The sequence below is a fragment of the Etheostoma spectabile genome, chromosome 20, assembly GCF_008692095.1.
Source record: "Etheostoma spectabile isolate EspeVRDwgs_2016 chromosome 20, UIUC_Espe_1.0, whole genome shotgun sequence".
In the NCBI taxonomy this organism is placed as follows: Eukaryota; Metazoa; Chordata; class Actinopteri; order Perciformes; family Percidae; genus Etheostoma; species Etheostoma spectabile.
This window is the reverse complement of record NC_045752.1, coordinates 12,929,490-12,949,543: the sequence shown is the minus strand read 5'-3', so window position 1 is coordinate 12,949,543 and position 20,054 is coordinate 12,929,490. Positions and strand designations below refer to the sequence as shown.

The following is a 20,054-nucleotide window of genomic DNA, read 5'->3' as shown; positions in this document are numbered from 1 at the left end:
CAATAAAGGCCTAAAAATGCCCAAAAAATAACCTTAAAAAAAGTAGGTGAGTGTGACATGTCATGCATTGTTAGCCTACGTTTTTGTTCGACAGGGTTTTTCTTAACACTTTTTTACTCTACACTATGAATGTAACTCTTAAAGGAATACGCCAACGTTTGTTGAAATAGGGCTTATCATGGTCTCCCCTGGCTGTAAGTAGGTGGGCCAATGTATTTTTTGTCTCAGTGAAGGCATTGTTTCAGTCCAGTGCAACACCGGCAGCTAGTTAACTTAGCATAGTGAATGGAATCCTATGTTGCCGCAATAGCATGTTTTGAGTAAAAGTAAGTACACAAAAAAACAACAACAACCTAATTTCTTCTTCTGGCCTGCGTATTCACAACGAGTACAAATAGCTATGCAGATTAAGACTAGACAATTTCCTAGGCAGACATTAACTTGGGACTATATTGGTACTGTCCCAAATCCATATCTGCCTAGGAAAGGACCAGGATATGTCTGTACCCACTAATAAATACTATAAGAAAGATGTATCGTGGATCTCAAGAGCACTGCACTTCCTTGGGTCCTCAGCAATTCACCCTGTAAGTGTGAAGTCGATCAGATAAATAGTTGTCAAGAAAATCAAAGTACTGAAAGAACAGACAGAGCCTCCTTCCTTTATAAGCTATGCCTTACTTTCATCCATTCTTTTAAAACATTTGCACACACAACAGCTACTGTTGTGGCTGGGCTTTGTTTAACCTCAGAAAGTGTACTTTCATTGGTAGCGTGAAGGATGGCAGGAAGTTTGAGATTCCCATCATCCCTGGCAAACAATGGAAGTGCATTAGCACCAATCAGAGACATTAGAGGAAAGTTGTTCTGGCGTTATTTGATAAAGGGCCAACACTTTCTCAAAACAGCCTCCCTTCACTTAACTGACAATAATAGACATCTCTACAGGCAGGGATGGATGAAGTATGCCTCCATTATGCCTTAGCCAGTGCACTTATATCTGATCATGTCAGCTAAAAAGCTTGACTAAGTTTCATTGCGCTGGGAAGGATGTTAGGTAGAGTTTTTTTGCTCTTATTTGGCTCATTAAGCAAATGTAATTAGCCACACAGGAAAAGAATGTGTTTTATGATGTAGAGTTATTGTATTTCATATGTCGCATTTCGTCATCAAGTGCTTTGTAGTAACAGTCTGTATACATTGTGTGTGTGTGTGTGTGTGTGTGTGTGTGTGTGTGCGTACGTGCGTGCGTGCATGCGTGTGTGTTTCCTTTATAAGATATTGCCTTGACCAGGCAAATCTGTCTGCCAACTAAATGTAACTGTAACATGCTCCCCCTTTTATTATTACTTGAGGGCCGTGTTTGTCATATTGTGTTTCCCCTAATGTCAAGCAAACATTCACACAAGTCCACAAGTCCCGTACAGATCCAATTCCATTGGACTTCTGCCCAGTGAAGTCCCATCCATTCAACTCCCACTTGTGGGACCCAGTAACTCTGTTTTCTTTTCTACCCACAGCTCTTACCGCCTGGATAAAATCAACAGTGACATGCGTAACTACATCACCAATTTTGCTGCAGACTTAAGGTGAATACAGGCTCAGCGCCTCTCCTTCCCTTACTTTCTGTTGCTACCATGTTGCAGTGGTCAGACATTGGCGCCGGCTGGGATGCTGTCCTGCTGACCTATACCCTATATGCACGTCTCACAGAGCAAAGACTTAAGACCAGTCAATGAGAGGTCACCTGGGGCGACCTGCTCTTTCTGGCAAAGCACAAGGCACCATTAAACACAATTTAGACATGATTTGATTCACTGATATACATTACACCAGCATAAGTCTTCCCATTTACAGCGCCTTTACCACTATAGTCAGACTTAATTTCTGGATATTTCTTCTTTCGGATGTCTTTGGATGCTCAGAAGGTTGATATTACTTTGCAAACACACACACGCCTTGCCACAGCATGACAAGATGGATTGGGGGACTTTTAATCACACTGGCATTTTTCTTGCTGCCAAACACCAGTGTTTATCTCTATAAAAAGCCCAGAAACTGCTTAGTCATCCCTGCCTGCCATTAGAAATGGATATGGCCGAGGGAACCGCACATTGGTATTCCTAATGTGACTCGCAAACTATTCTCTAGTTTACTAGCGCCTTTCTTCTTCCATGTTATCGCTATTTGTCTTTTCTGCAGCACATTTCAAACCAGGCTAGGGGTTTCTCAACATACCACTTGCACTGCTGGGGTTGCATAATTATTTGACCTGGCTGACACCAGGGTGCTTTCTGAAGGGCGTGCTTACTAACTAGCTCCTGATTTGCATTTCCCTCATTTCCAAGCATTGATTGGATGTTTCAGCACAACAGAAATCGAACTGGCGTTTTAAGGACGGCGGTGTACACATCAATATAGTGGGGGAGAAAAAACTTACAGAGAGAGGCTCCCCTCTTGGGAAACACAATGTCATAACCAGTATCCCTCTTAAGTTCAGGTTGCAGGACTGACCTTGATAACTCTTTATTGTTTTTGTCATCATGTAATTAAATCATGTTTAATTGTCTTGCTTAAGACATCCTCAACATGGCTGTAGTCCCACTCCCTCCTTGCTTCTCCTTTTTTTCTCTCTGTTCAGTCAGAGCTATCACTTGCAAGCCGCCAGGGACATGCACCCAAGTATTGCTCTAGATCCCTCAACCAACTACAACTCTCCCAAGTTTCGCTCCAGGAACCAGAGTTACATGCGGGCAGTCAGCACTCTCAGTCAGGCCAGCTGTGTTAGCCAAGTGAGCCAGGTGAGTCTGCACCCTTTCAACTTGTACTGGGGAGCATTCACATCCATACACATTGGGCGCTACTGAGTAAGAGCATAAAGAGCATAACTGTCTTAAACATAGTTTTCACTGTCACTGCAATGTTTTTATATTACACTTTTTTGTTATTATTAATCCCCAGTGGGGAAATTACAATTTTCAATTTACAGTGTTTGTTTGAAATCCCTGCACAAAGGCCTGAAATACACACACTCAGGACCTATTCATGCACAAATGGAGAGATGTCAGAGTGAGTGGGCTGCGACTGCTGAACAGGCGCCCTGAGTGGTTGGGTGGGGGGGGTTACGGTGTCTTGCTCAAGAGCCTCTTGACAGCGCCCAGGAGGTGAACTGGCATCTCTCCACAACCAATCCGCACGCTGTACTTTGGTCTATACAGGGACTTGAACCTGGTCCTTCCGGTTCCCAATCCAACTCCCTACAGACTGAGCTACTGCCACCATGTAGATAGATTTTTCTGGCTTTGTTTTACTTATACTTGACAGTTCATTGCACATAGTATATTTGGATAGATTAAAATACTCCAACAGGGGTTGTTGAGATATTTATCTCCCTCTTAAAAGAGAGGCATATTACTTTTTTGAGTCTTGAAAGCTCAACTAAAATCCCAATAGAACAAGATGTTTATCTTTTATTCTTGATATTGCCAAATGGGAGTGAAGTGATAACCATCAAACTAGTTCTATTCAGTAAACAACACTTTGTATTAAGTCAGTATCAAAGACAATTACAAGATACATCATACACATCTGAAACAGGAAATAGATATAGATCTGGTCAACAAAAACAACACATCTTTTCCAGCAAACTCTCTGAGACAGTTTGACCTTGATTTCATCCAAATGTACTGTATGTTACATTGTTTGGTTGTATTCACATAAACCAAGAGTTACTGTAGCAGGGAACCAGCCCACAGGGTATCTACTAGTGTGGAGATATGACAGAACAATTTTAACACTTAAAAAATGCACAAAATCTTTTTTGTGACATTATGAAAACACATTTTTTCATTGATTTCTTATCTCTATGCTGTCTTTTGCCTATTCATATGTGCACTTGTTTGATTTTAGCAACAAACCTTGCTTTTTAATTCTAAAGGAAATTGACAGTGAACACAATGTCCGGTTTTACAACCAACCAATTTCTCACAAAAAAACTAAGAAATATCCTCACCTGCTTAACAGTGAAGAAAAGCATGCTTTCTCCCTTTTGTGTCTTACAGGTGAGTGAAACAGAAGTAAATGGTCAGTTTGAATCTGTGTGCGAGTCGGTGTTCAGTGAGGTGGAATCCCAGGCCATGGAGGCTTTGGACCTGCCAGGCTGCTTCAGAACCCGGAGTCACAGCTACCTGCGAGCTATCCAGGCCGGCTACTCCCAAGACGATGACTGCATCCCCCCCATGGCCTCCACTGTCACATCCACCATCAGGGCTACCACAGGTAAGGGCTATTTAACATAAACTTAATTTGCACAATAAAATGTGTGACGTTCTAGATGGTTTTTTTTTCTTTTTCTACTTACAAATTGACACCAAAAGCTTTCATTTGGCATTAACATGTGTTAATGGATGAATATAGAACAGTTAGTGCAAACTGGTTGTACTGTCAAACAACTTCATTTCTTTGCATGAATCATTCTTGTATGTTTCCATTGTTTTTGATGGACGTTTGATTACCGTAGCTACCACTTGTGAGCTGTGCTAGTTCATCCCACTGTATTTTGTATACAGTGTTTCATCTGCTCATCCGTTGGATGCATCAGAGAGTAAAGCTATGAACCCTATTGAAAATCACATGTCTGAAATAAAAATCAGAAGACATGACTGCTTTTTCTTCTACATTTTGGAAATCTGACTTTCTTTATGGTGCTAAGGGGTGACACTCGTGAACTTACACACAGCTTTATTGCAAATTGAGGAAAGAAATGATGAAATTGCTATATGCATTGTTTACTTGTAAACCTAGTTTACACTTAAATATATCAACATACAGTATTTTGTGAACGTTTTTTGCTCAAAAATTGTTCACACAAATGATTTTGTCTTATTGCAAAGTTCATGTTTACACACAATTAGATCACATTACAGAAGTGCACACTAATGTGTCTAGACCTGGATAATGGATAATCTAATGGTGACAATAAATGCACCGGTAACTGAACTGTCACACTTGTTAGACACACACATCACATATGCAAAGTTGTTACAATAACCCTAAACCTACTCCGATGACACATGCATTCATTTCTGATACTGAGCCTTGATTATAAATTGCAAGTTGCTGGTGGTTTCAACAAATCCCATGATCGTTGGCTTCACTGAGGAAATGATGCATCCTTGTGATGAAGAATGTGGGAAGAAAAGAAGAAAAGATGTCCAGAGGAGAAGTCTGAGCGGATTCCACCTCTTCACACAGTAGATTCATGAACTAACAACATCAGTTGGACTAGAATAGGGAGGGCTAGAGGTGTGGCCATCTGGAGCTGTGCTTATGATCAATTATTCATACCTATAAGTGTTTGCTTACACTGCTTTCTCAGTAAAATCAAATACCTTTGCATTTTTAGGATGCAGAATTTGATATGTGATAGATTTCACAATTTTGGACCTCACTTTTTCAATAGGGTTCATACTATACTTCTTGACTGATGGGAAATGGTTTGGAAGCTTTGCTCATCTTTGCCACTTTTCATTGCACAAAGTACACATTTTTTACCTCGACTGAAAGCAGACGAGCATGCAAGGATTGTTATTACACCTCATTTATTAGAAATATTGTCCTCTGTCTGTGATGTGTTCCAGCAGCTAGGAGTTTTAGCTTTGTGCATTGAAAAGATGCAAAGAATGCATGCTACAAATTAAGCTTGAGAAGGCAGTGTAAACCATTATCAAAAATGAGTCAAAATGGGAGTACTTTCCCAGTGTTACACTGGTTTTCAACATTGTAATGTATAATATTATATTGTTAAACTTCTAGAATGGAAACTATTCAATACACATCTACAGTATATAGATGAGTAAATTTGGGCAATAATCATAAGGTTAGCACTTAGTTAAGTTGTTTCTTTCTGCTGTTATCTTATTTTGACTCATGGCATTCAGTGCATGATTTAATGTTACTGCTTTGTGGCAATAAAAAGCACATTCTCTCCAGCTGCCCACACCTGTGGCCATATTACAGATACATATTTATATTTGTCTTCCAGACAGAAATTATGTGCAGGAAGAATCTTGTTTACCTGACCAGGCCAGTGTACTTGAGGATTTGGCAGACACGGCCCCTTTGGCTCATGATGATCTAGGCTGCCCCATCAGAAGAGACAGGCTTTACCAACAAGATATCATGGGCGCTACAGCCAAACCTCTGTCTGGACCGTCTGTTTCTCCAAGCCTCTTCAGATCCCCCAGATCTAGTGTCCCAGACCGGCCATCACCAAAAGCCATCCAGGCCAGTATCAAAGAGTCGGCTACATTGGCTGCAGCTATCAGCATGCAGTGGAAGGAAGAAGTCTCTGCCATGCGTCGAGAGCTAGCTGATCTAAGGAAGGACCTCTGTACAGAGCTTCGTGCTTTCAACAGTAATTTTAACACTTTCACACAGCATTACAACACATGGTCTCCCCAAGGTGGTAACACGGCTGCTGGAGCTGGGGTTGGTTTAGGTGGAAGGGTTGGGGCAGGAACAGCGACAAGACCCAGGGCAGGGGCAGAGGAAGGGGAAGGAGCAGGAGGACTTGGAACCTCTGTAGCAGATGGAGGCACTGGGGGAGCTAGAGAGAAGAAACCCCAGATATCAAAAGTGTCAGTGGGTACCCAGGCCAAAAGCAAGGTCTTGGTCCGGCAAAACACTGCAGATGCGGCTGTCAATTGTCCAGAGAAGAAGGAGAAAAAGAAAGGCGCCCACCGAAATCTGCCAAAACAGCTCTCTATGGACCCAAGCATTCTTGCCTGTCCACAATCGATGTATGTAGAGAGTGCCATACCACTTTCTTTGGATCCAATACTTCCAGGCTCTGTTAAAGCAGTCGAACCAGAGCCATTTGATTTGATTGCTCTGCCACTTAGGGCTGAACCAGAACCAGAGCTGCCAGACCTTACAATTGTGGTCACTAATGAGCCAGTCACCACTCATAGTAAAGTGCCAATTTCCTCAAACGCAGCCATTGAGAGCCCTCAGCATTCCATGACAGTGGAACAAGAAATGCTAATCAATCAACAGCTAATAAATATATGCCCAGCAAATGATTCCTATTCAGATACTGAACCATCTCACCCTGATGACATGAAATCCCCAGACTCAGAACTAATTGAAAGAGATAAGATACAGCTACCACATCCAGTTCCTGTAGTTACTGTGTCCCCACCTGAGGAATGTGATTGTGACATGTCAGATTCAGAGTCTCCGGATCCTGTCACCTTGGAAAAGCAAGATCCTGTGTCTCAATACCCAACTGAAATTTCTTTAACATATTCAGGATTAGAAGATCCAGATCCTGCAGACCCAACAGAACTGGAATCAAAACCATCAGACTTACCCTTAGTGTGCTCATCTGACCCTGTTAGTCAAGGCCCATTCTCAGTCTGCGATACAACCACAGTTAATCTTGATACTGTTACTTCATGTAATTTAGATACTGAAATCATATGTCCATCCATTGTGGTGTCAGAGTACCTTGACACAGATTATCCTGTTAATCCAACTGACAGTGACACACATTTAGATCCCATTATCACCTTTCCAGATCATCCTTCTGACCCTGCCTCAGAGCAAATGACAGCAGTCTCAACCTTACCTTCCACTTCTGTTGAAACTCAAATCAACACTGACCCCCTGTCCCAAGATTTAGAGTGGCCACCCCTTCCCGAACCACTTGATACCACCCCTATATATCATGCCGATCTGGTCCACTTTGACTTAGTCATGCTGACTTCCCTAGATCAAGATGATCTTGACTCTGTGTTCATGGACCCTGAACCAGAGCCCTTTGACCTGAGTGTTGACTATCCATCTAATACAGAGGATTTAGATCAACCCTTTAACCAATCAGATTGTCCAGGTTCACCCCTACCGACTGTGGACCCTGCCAGAGTGTGCCCCTTTGAACCTTCACAGTCAACTGAATTTGTCTGTTTGGATCCAGCTATGGAACATCACTTAGCTCACACGCCTCAGGATGAAGCCTTAGAATTACATGAAATCCCTCTACCACAGGTCACTGTCACAATTTCCCCCCCTAGTTCCACTGATACGTCACTGGAAATAGACTTTGGACCCACAAGTCCAGCCACAGATCCTCTTCCACCAGATGCCGATCCATCACCATCAGGTCTTGATGACATATGTTCAATGGACCTGGAACTCATGGAGCCAAATGATATGATTCCAGAAACACTGGAGTGTATGGCTGTATCCCAGGAGTATGGGGTACTTGTGGATGAAGAGACCCTAGGTAGTACAGAGAGGTCCTCAAGCGAGCAGGCATTTCTGTGGTACAGGTGGCAGAAGAGGGGCCAGAAACGTGAATCAATGCACAGGAGTGCCAGCGTGGAACTCTGGAGCAGGAGATACGATTACAACAGTGCAGAAATCACATATGTCTCTCTCACTCTGTGAGATTGTACCTCATTCTCAGCAGACAAAATGTAGCTCAAAGTATATTTATAGCTCACGGTTTGTAGCTGCCAGTCCACTGTAGAGCAACGTGCAGATCTAAATGTCATGTGAACATTGGCATTTAAAGCAAGGACTTTTTTTCTCATACACAAACCTGCTGTAATATTCCCTGAAAAAAAGACTGCATTGGTAGAAGCTTAAAATCATATTTTAAGGATTGCTCCATCCTGCAAGAATGTGAACAACCATGCTTCAAAAACATTTGGTAAAATGCAGAATGAACTTTTCTGAAGCTATCACCACTGATGTGAATTATATATTCCAGAACAGTACTGCCTTTGTTATCACTGGATACCTGAATAACATTAATGTTCTTGTTCATTCAGTGCATTACATCAGAAGATTTTAAGAGCTTTTTTTGGAGCTGGCATAATGTATACAGTACAACGTCCCGACAATCCTTTCCTTGTTTTGAGCTCTCTGTTTATTGTCACTCTTAAGTGGAGTGAAGTGAATCTTTGCAGTTATCATATAACTATAAGGACATACTGTTTACTATGTGAGCTGTTGGATGGACTCTGGAGGTATACAGAAGTTAAACTGTGGAATGATGTTTGCACAATCCTAGACTGAGCTGAAAACTGTACTGTTAATGGAAAATAGAAAGTAACTTGCATTATTTTAATTCATGGTCCAATATGATTACAAACCAGTACAGTTATTGTATGTAACCTCTATGTACACACAACTTCATGTTACCTACATGCGCATACAATTTGCTACCAAACTTACAGCCTATATACACACATCTTTGCTGGACAAAAAGTATAAGAATACAGTTATTTCAAAAACATGCTATCAACCACGATTTCATTTGTCTGATAATCTGACTATAGTAATTACAGGCCTTGTTGAGAGGTGATATTGTATTTTTTACTGTATGATATCCTCTCAATGCTCAGGAATCAAAGAATGAGAATGTAATGCTGGGACAAGTGTAATGACATGTTGAATTGTGTTCCTTCCTGAAAAGAGGTTTACAAAGTGTGGCTATTTTTGTGTGTGAAACTGAATGATGTTGTAATGGTGCATGAAATATGGCCTCAGTGGTTTTGTGCATTTCATATACAGTGCCTCATTGTTCTATTCATTGTTTCATTTTAAAATTCAGTGCAATGAAAGGAGCCTCATAAGGAGCACGGAATACGCAGAATTCTGTTACCAGCAATGAACAGCTAAAAAGCCAGGCATATCACAAGATATATCTGTGCTATGTGTCCAATTAATGGGCTCTATATGGAATCGCCCACTGAAGTCTGTCCTCTAATAAAGTGTGCTGAGAACAAAAAGAATCTTAACTGAACATCAGTGAGCTGCCAGAAAAGGATTTTTCTGTGTGCTGTTTTTGAATTGAATATGTGCAGAGCACTTTATGAAAGTTTGCTAAATTGACTGAATCTGAAAGGTTTTCAAAGGTGTTGGAAGTTAATTAGGTTGTATTGTTGAATTCATTTTTGCCCTTTTACACACCACCCTTTTCTTCGCCGGACTCTTTCAGTGGTTTACTTTTCATTTGCAAAATTGTTTATCTAAAAGTAGCACACAATTTACCCTATACAGCAGTGATATTATGTTCATTCATTTGAAATCATATGAATATAAACTGCTTCAGGATTTAGTTGTGCAATGAAAGATATTGGCATATAATATTAGGCCCATTTTTTCTGTAAACTTTGGAACAGAGAAAATAATTCTGATGAGTAGTTGGGAAATGTCTGCTTACTTGAAGGAAGATTTTGCAAAACAAATCATGCTAGTTGCCCTTGTGTTTATTAGAACACAATAATTGCTGTTCTATTATTAAAATGCTTTAAAAGTAAGCCAATAACCTCAATGGCATGAAGAGGAGTGAACTGATCTACTGCTATTCACATAACTGTTTGCATTGTTTTCTCTATGCGTATACTTTCATTCATTGTGGACGTCATGCAGTTTAAGGGGAGTGTAATAGGGTGTTAACCTTTGCAGAAATCTTCTTCAGTGAAGGCAAAATTACTTAAAAAATGTAAATGGTTTTCAATAAATATCAGAGATGTAGAATCTTAGTAAACATTCAAAGATGAGAAAATTGTTTTAGTGCTGATTACTTAATGTGCACTTTATGCAAAATTGCCTTGGACACTGTCTGATCAAGGTGTTCTGCTGAAACATGGACTTCATATTCAGTTTGTCTATGTAATGAAGGCATTTCTTTCGTCCAAGTTTCTTCTATGTTGTGATTTTGCTATACATCCTACTCTGCAGGTTGATCCTCGTAGCCTGCAGTTACTCCCAGGATCCACACCGCGTGTGCTTTATGTAATGTAATTAGATTTTACTTTATGTTTGGCCAAAAAGGCCCACCATTCTGAATTTCCACCCCACTCCTTTGTTTTCAGGGATCCAGTTTTGCCTTCCCTCTACCTGCAGCAATGACCGGACCCCCCAGCAAACCCCAGGTAATCCTGCAACCTGGGGCATCCTCCATTGCTCCATTTCAATGCAACATTATTTAAATGAAACACAAGACACACATGAGTCATCCTTTGGCAGGTTGCTGTTGAGCATGTTTCAATAATATTGATTATCTGCAATTGCTCCCACATTTAATGAGCTACAAGTTACCACGCAGTAAACAAGCAATGATACTCAAACTTGCAAGTAGGAGTTTACTGAATAGAATATGAGTCATTCACACTAAATATATTTTTCCATGAAGCACTTGAGCCTATAGCAGCTAGATTGACTGGAGGATGCAGTTGCTCGACTACACCTGCGGTACACCCCCCTACTCTAAACTAGTATCCTCCTCTTTTGTTTTAGACTGTAGTTATGGCAGAGCTCAATTTTTAAAGGGGCTTTCTCCTCTGTCACTTGACTTTTTATGATAGCGTCACTTTCTAAAACCTGCCTGAAACTCTGTTCCAAAGTGTGCAATACCACATGACTGCACAAACACATAAACACACACCACCCTTTGGATGTTTCCAGTATTAGCGTCCATTGTGCATTTCAGAGACCCATCTAGTTGACAAGTAGCCAATTTAATTTCATGCAGGGTGAGGTTCAGACCACAGTGACATGCATCTGGTGACATGCAGATGAATCACTAGGAGCAAAAGAGTTACTGACAGACTAGTCTCGCATTGCCAGACCTCTCTCCTCAGCCCTATGGAGGTCTTGCTACACCATAGATACATTCTGGGTTCTTTCAACCAAGCACAATTGTCTTGGGCAGACCTAAGCTCCAAAAGCAGCGACATATGAAATTAAGTTAACGGTGTACGGAATACAGTAACCTGAGCTATTTAAATTAGCTGAATACATGGCTAAACATAATTAACTCTTACCAATGTATCGCCGCATGTGTACCTCGTCCACAGCAATCCCACCAACCGGTCCCAAAATATCCCAGTTAGATAGTAAATTCCATAAACACATTCTTTGTAAATCTTTACAATCATTCACCGTAAGAACCAAGCGGGCCTTTTTTATTGCACAATCATAATTTTCAGTGTGTAGCTTGCTAGTGCGTTTGTTGTTGTTCCCGAAGCAAAGGGATTTTGAGAACAGGAACAAACAACGAGCACAAGGTGAGGGACATCCGTACTTTGGTTGATCCAGACCACTGAAAGACAGACTCTGCAGTGTGACTTCTATGAACCGCAGGACAACATCTAAACAAAAAACCCTCCCCGCTCTAATTGCCATGACATAACTATATTTTCTGCTACAGGGGTGTTTTTTTCCTTTTGCAAACAGTGTTTTTGTTTTCAGTGATTTATCACAATCTTTAAACTTTTACAAATAATCCAAGGTTGGTTATGTGAGCTGGAGTAATGACTCACCCATTCTGTTTTTTGTTATCTGTTGTTGGCTATTTTTATGTGAATTTCTTTATTGTCTCCGTCTGCAACACTCGTCACAAGACCAATAATGTGAGTTAACCATCCATCTTCCTCTCCCTCCCTCGCTCCAGATCATTTACATATCCTTAAAAGCCTGCTGCAAAACAAACTGCTGCATTTCCTTTACAGTGATAAATCCAATCAAGAAGAAAGACCCTTAACGACGTGTCACTCAGTTCCCTCCTACCCCACCCCCACGTTAGCATACAAGCCAGTCCTGCTAGATAGAGAGGTCCAAACAGAGATGGAGTGGTTAAATCACTGCCTTTGTGTCTTACCTTAGTCAGACTCACTGGCACTTGTCTACTTGTTTGAACTACTGTGTGTGTGTGTGTGTGTGTGTGTGTGTGTGTGTGTGTGTGTGTGTGTGTGTGTGCTTAAGTCCAGGTAAATATGTTTTTTAAATATGAATTGAACCACTGTAGAGCAAACACCTGGATCCTTACCCTATGCTGAAGGCGATCCATCAATATGGCATGATCGACAGTGTCAAATACAGTACTTGTGGTCCAGCAGAGTAAAATAGCACAATTGTGTGTGTGTGTGTGTGTTTGTGTGTGTGTGGGGTGTGTGTGTGTGTGTTTGTTTGTGTGTGTGTGTGTGTGTGTGGGTGTGTGTTGTGTGTGTGTGTGTGCTTAAGTCCAAGGTAAAATATGTTTTTTAAATATGAATTGAACCACTGTAGAGCAACACTTGATCCTTCCCCTATGCTGAAGGCGATCCATCAATATGGCATGATCGACAGTGTCAAATCCAGTACTGTGTTCCAGCAGAGTAAAAATAGCACAATTGTGTGTGTGTGTGTGTGTGTGTGTGTGTGTGTGTGTGTGTGGTGTGTGTGTGTGTGTGTGTGTGTGTGTGTGTGTGTGTGTGTGTTTGTGTGTGTTTGTGGTGGGTGTGTGTGTGTGTTGTGTGTTTTGTGTAAGAGAGATAAAAGAGAGGGATTAAATGGATTACTCACACTGAATACATTAACCTGCCTTTAAAGATGCCACTTATTACACATATTCTACATTTAAATTATCTTCTCCAGTTGGCTGACTGAACTGTTAAATTTTGAATTTGACTAACGTGTTTGTTCGAAAAGCATAATTTGTTCCTTTCTTTTCCAAAATCTGACCATCTTTTACTTCACATGCCATTTTACTGTCTGAATAAATCTTGATAGCCATCCTTGCTTGGTCATTGTTCCATCACAAATAAATCCGATAAATCTAATTAATTCAACATTTGATGCACTCTGCATTTTGCATCATGTGCACTCGCCTTGCAGTGGCATGCCTGCAGGTTTGAAAACCAATGATGAAAACTGGAATAAATCTGTAAAGAGAGGGCCATGAGATTAGGTAATAGGATGTGTCTAGGATAGAGACTCATTTTGTTGATGTTGCAGTGGTGTACAACACTTTTACTGCAAGCATAATGAGTGAGTGAGTGAGTGAGTGAGTGAGTGAGTGAGTGAGTGAGTGAGTGAGTGAGTCCATGCGTGAGGCGTGCGTGAGTGCCTTGACTGTGTTCACTTCAGATGAGATCTAAATGCTGAGTAATACTGCCACTGCCAAGATGGGAGCAAGAATTATGACTCCCCTTTGCACGACTGGCTGGCTAATAATGACTCTATTTTGGTCCTCCTGCTGAATCCTGCCCCTTGAATGGGTCATCCCTTTCCTCCTTTGATCTCTCCTCGCTCCCCGATTCATCCTCGCTCTCTATCCCACAAACACAAACCGTCTCTCTCTCTCTCACCCTCTCTTCCTGCCTGCACAGATCCGCTCTCTCTTGTGAATGGACATCAGCATGAGTCATTAAGCCCCCAGAGCGGAACACTCTTCTTAGACGTCCCTAGCTATTTACAAACGCAACCGAAATATGGGTCAGAAAGAGGCCAAAAGGTGTTGCAGGGTTTGATGTGAAGCCTTGGGTTTTATTCTTACCATAAATTACGCTATTTAAAAATAAATAAATAAAAGCATCACAAACAAAAAAAAAAATTCTTTTCTTTTTTCAGACAACAATGTGTTTAATTCTAATGCTATTAATTGGGATAATGGGGATAATAATTGGGAGCTTGTATGGGGACTGCAGCTCATTAGAACCCAAAATAAATCACACTTTGGTCTCATAAGAACTCCCTTAATTGCTTTGTGTGATGTAAGCATTTGTAAGACAAAAACCGAAACACAGAGTTCAACACGGTTTATCTCTTTGTCAAGGAAAAAGATAACCCATAACTTAACCTGCAGCGTGACTCAGTGTTCTTCCTCTTTGCCTTCTTTCTTCTGTTCTTGGCTCCGGGGTACAGTACCTGGCACACTCTCAGCTTTGATCAAAACACACCAAACACTGCTTTTGCTTCAGATCTTTCAGCCCGTAACCACACTGAGTGAACATTTCTCTAAAAAGCTTGAATATAGAGACACGTCAAAGCTTAGAAGGCGTTCATGACCCATTCCTCAAGTCCATCTCTCTGTGGATTAAATCCATATTCTCTTTTGCACTTAAAAGAAAGTAATCCCCCTTCTTTCTGTCATAAAATGGACAGATTAGGAAAATGAGAGTTGTCAGGCTTCCTTGAGCAGTATCTCCTCCCCACGATCCTCCACACACGAGTACTGTTGATTACTTGTCCATGTCTGATGAGTGTCTCATGTTACTGAGGCTTTGATGTTCTCTGTTACTTTATCGACTTGTTCATTATTAAAAATATATATATTCAAAGACTCACAATTCCTTCCCTAATCTGAGCACTGTCTGACAGTGAACAAAAGATGAGAAAAAAGGTCTCTCTGCACTTGTAGAGAGGTAAAGGAAAGTACACACTCAGCCAGAAGCTTGGATCGATAAGATAGTCAGCAGTTTTCCATGAGTTACACTTAAACATATTTAGCAACAAGCTACATTTTGTCAAGTTGTGAAACAGATGGTCTTGCTGCCTAATGTCCCATCATAATCACTGTGATAATTAGCTCCCCACATATGCTAATGAGGTCATTAAGTAATAAAAGTAAGTTAATTACGCAATAATATTAATTTCTAATACATTGGAAAGTGCTCTCCTTAATCTGCTAGTTGTCATATGACAAATGGGTAGGAATATGCGGTGCCTGCATGATGTTTCTGCCATACTGAGATCCATCCATGTCCTATGTTGCAATTAAATAGACATTTGACACTTTGAACAAAAACAGGCTAGTAGATTTATCATCTCCTGTTTGATAAGGATAGAGTAGGTGTACTACTAACTTAACAATCAAACAGTACTACGAGTAAAATAACAATCAGCAATCAGGAAGTAAGATGGATAGATAGCAGATATTTAATAGAAACGTCTGGTGATGTTCTACATTTATATCGTTTTAAAACATAGCTTGAAAACAAAACCAACAACATATTGAACCAACCAACATGTATTGTTTGTGTATCCAAAGCCAGATATAGTTAAATTGTCTGTGCCATAAGTATTGCTTCATTCCCATGGACACGGGCACTGCAGTTTATTTTGACTTGATGCCACACCATCACACCATCCTGCTTTTCAGAAATATTAAGGAAATTACGTTAAATCTATTTTTTTAATTACTTGTTTTAAAAGATCTTGTGTCCACAGTAAGAACACACAATTTTACAATACATATAGAATTCCATGATGTCAGTGACACGATAATAAATGCAGTGTGTAAATATTGTGTCTTATTTGACGTCTGTCCACGTTTTCCAGCCATCAACTACACACCCAACTACAAGAAGGCCCCTCCTCCAGTCCCGCCCCGTACCACCTCCAAACCCCTGATCTCCATCACGGCCCAGAGCAGCACCGAGTCCACGCAGGATGCCTATCATGAGGGAAGACACTCTCATGGTGGAATGTGGGCCCCTGACGGCATCAGCCTGGGGCTAAACCCAGGCAGGGGCCTCTACAACTCCACGGACAGCCTGGACAGCACCAAGGCTGTGACCATAGCTATGGAGGCGGCCGGAGTCATGGCTGGAAAAAGACACCCGTCCACAGACAGCCACAGCTCGGTGCTCACCTGCGACAAGGCCATCCTGGTGTCCAAGGCTGAGGAGTACTTGAAGACACCTCGATCCTCTATAGGGATACAGGTTAGTCTGTCTCAAAGTGTGCAAAATGAGAAGATCTCACATAGGATCAAATGAGTAGACCATTAAAAATTCTTTCAAGTAAAACCTATGCATGGTTAATACAGAATAGACTCTCTCTCGCTCTCTCTCTCTCACACACACACACACACACACACACACACACACACACACACACACACACACACACACACAACTCAGAAACAGTGTTCTCTTTACAGCAGCTAAAAATAGCAAGAGTGAGTCACCTTACTGCAATCCATCAATTAAGATTCAACTCATGCTGGAGCAGGTTTTAGTGAATGGAAGTTCACTCCTTGGTTCATTTACTCCCTCTCCATTTAATGTACCTATTTCTCTTTCTCTCCAATATAATAGTCTTCTCGCTCCCTCTCTCCTTCTCTCTCCCTATCTACCTTTTGTCTCTCTCTACCACACTCGATGTGATCTTATCTTGGGTTTGTCTGCCTCATTTTCTGATATAAGCTGAGGTTCTGATGTTGTTGATCTCCAGTTGCAGTCTAAAGGTTGCAGAACAAAGAGTGAGGAATCTGTGGCAGTTTACATCATCACCTCAGGGCCATTTATAGTATTTTATCAAAGCCAATTAGCCAAAGTTTTGTGTGAATTTAAAAGTCCTTGTATCTTTGCTTGCTCTGTGCATAGGAAATAGTAATTCATAGCGTTCATGTATTCTTCTTGGTCCATATACAGCACTTCAGTTCTGATCCCCACAACCACTCTTTATCACCATAATTTTACCACATTCATGTCTACTTTCTTCTATTAATCTCTCCCCATATACTCAGTTTTAAATGCTATTTGCTCAAACTGCGGTGCAAAGCTGAACTTGTAAAGTAAAGAATGCACTTCACTGGAGGTTTTTGAATGTCGTTGGGTGTTGTTCAAGTTTCTTGCAAAAATGAATCAAGCACACCCTTAAAGGGTAATTACTATGTTTTTTAGGTGATATTAAGAAAGTCCTCTGGCTGCAGATTGGCCTAACCCCTAAATTATCAAAAGCCGTTGACAAATGTTGCCATTGGGGAGTCAGCCAGCGAATAAATTATCTCTTCAATGTCAATTGATGCTGTCTGCGTTGTATTACATTCAAACTTAGAAAATACCCAGCAGTAACTTTTGCCCAGGCATTACATTTCACTGTAATGTGTGAATGATAGCAATTAAAAGTAGCCTTCAACACATTTCTAACAGCCTATTAAAATTATGTAAAATAATTTATCCTGATGAGAACCCTCTATCACAGATTGTTTAACTTTAACTTGCTTTTACTTATGAGAAAGTTAATAGTACAGTTTTCCAAGTGTGTATGTAGAAAACAGAAAAATGTCTTTGTAAAATCAGAAATTAGAGGGAGCATTGCCAGGCCTAGAAATATTTTTGATGGGCCCTTTATTGGTCCCTAGATTCAAGCTTTGGTGAAGTTGTGTACTCCACCCCAAGCTGTAAAATAGTTTTGTGTGACTAAAATGTCAACTGAAACTATAATAAATATGTTCAAAATAAGTCTTTTTCCCTAGCTAAACAGTAAAAAAGCGTGTTCCTCACAAGCCTGTATTTGAGCTATCATCAATAATCCCAGAAAAGATGTATTGCAGTGTGAACAGTCAGCTGGCATACTTAATCATTAATTTAGCAGGCAGTGTGCAGCAGTACATACAGATTGAGTGTGTAGTATGCAGTGCATTAGTATGTGATTTCAAATAGCCAAAGGAGGTGAACTGGTATTTGTGGAGAGTGGCTGATGATTGAATGGGATGCAGGTGTGCAGGTGGGTGGGAAAGACCGCTGATGAGCCTTCAACAGGGTCACATTCAGCCCCAACAAAACGTAGCAACACGTTGTTTAAAACAGAAACGGGGGTGCGTTGAACACCCTGTTGTGCAAGCGCGGTGCCTTTTTATTACCACGAGTTTACAGACACGTCTCTGCTGATTAGGTATGATCTGTGACACAGCAAATGAATGAGAGACACACCCACTAAACGAGAGAAAACATATCTCAAAGCACTTGCATGCGGTTTCCCACCATTCCGAGGAAACATGTCGTTCAACCAGCGAAACGCAGCAATACGGTGCGCACGGTTTTGAGATTGAACTTGCCCCTGTGTGTAGGTGGGTGGGGATGTCAGGTGAGCAGGCTGACGAGAGACTCTGAGGGCATCTGGTGGATGTTTTGAGGATGGCCAGTCTGGGTAGTGAGAGGAGGGTACATGGCCTGGGGGAAGTGAGCGGGAGCTGGCATCAGCCAGTGAGAGCCAGGCCAGGCAAAACAACAAAGAGAATAGAAAAGTCATTGTGAATCCACCTTCCCAAATGGACATGTATGCAGCTCTGATTTGGATCATTCATTACCAATAGAGGAGAATACAAATCAAATATAGCGTGGATGAGATAACTTTAGAGCGGAAAGAGCAAGACACTGTTAGTCCTACTGTAACCTTTGAGCTGAAGCGAAAGAGACTAAAGGGAAAAAGTAGCAAGTAAATATGTGTGTGCGTGTATGAGTAAGTGTGACAGAGAATTCAAATTGGCTCCAGTGAAGTCGATAAGCACTTTTGATTACCAGTGCAGGTGTGGAAAATGTCTACATTTACAGAAGCTTACAAGAGGGACAAAAATGTAGAGAAGGGAGTCTTTTGCCTGGCAAAGGAGCTCATATTACAGGCGGTGGATTTCTTAGTAGGTGAAATCCATAAATGTATACTCAACATATTTAATTTTGACTATTTTTAGATAGAAATATATACATTTATAATTGAATTAATTTTGCACCAGAATTGTATTTATTGCCGTTTGGAGAGTGCTTTAAAAAATAATTTACAGCAGACAAGCATTTGTTGACACAAATATAATTTAATTGCTAACTCAATAAATAACGAAATATCCAAATAACATAACTATGCTGCTCTATACTGTAAGTACTAAATTGTTGCCTGCCGGTTTATTAATAGCTACCAGTCACTAGTTGAGATGAGAATAGTTTGTTGCAACAGGCCACACTTGGGGCTAATATTGATTTATCTACTGTATACTGCAGACAGCTTCAGCTGCATCAATATCATATCACATGATCAATGAGTTTGCAATTGACCTAAATTAGCCTGCATCTGTATTGATTTGCCATTTCCTTTTTGACATCTTAGAGGAGGTTAACATATCTTTAACCTTGGATTGTAGATCTTTGACCTTGTGGACGTGGCGTTTTCCCGCAGTCCTTAAGTACCACTTTAAAAGCTGCCTCAGATGCACTTCACTGAAGCTGGGACATGTTTGTGTTCTAGAGTACTGATTGGATTGATGTATTTACCAAAATAGTTTTAATTGGAGCCATAATGAGGTTATATAACAAGGGAAGTTAAAGCTTTTAACCTTAAAACACAGTCACTGGCTGGGAAAAGTCACCAGGTGGTGTTTGTGTGTTTTGGATGAAAAGTGTTTTTTGCTGATGCTCACCGTTTTCACACCTGTGCTGACGTTGTGACTGTGATTACTGATGTACAGTGTGTGTGTGTGTGTGTGTGTGTGTGTGTGT

General features: G+C 40.8%; 1 protein-coding gene across 1 annotated transcript in view; it reads left to right on the top strand.

Moving 5' to 3' along the window:
* The window catches only part of dlgap2a (discs, large (Drosophila) homolog-associated protein 2a), a gene marked incomplete in the record, with an annotated part of 152,544 nt that overhangs the window by 120,761 nt on the left and 11,729 nt on the right, over window positions 1-20,054 (top strand). Inside the window, 5 exon segments of the mRNA XM_032501308.1 lie at window positions 1,521-1,589; window positions 2,642-2,801; window positions 4,062-4,278; window positions 10,890-10,949; window positions 16,117-16,502. Of these exon segments, the coding sequence (XP_032357199.1) occupies window positions 1,521-1,589; window positions 2,642-2,801; window positions 4,062-4,278; window positions 10,890-10,949; window positions 16,117-16,502 (892 nt within the window).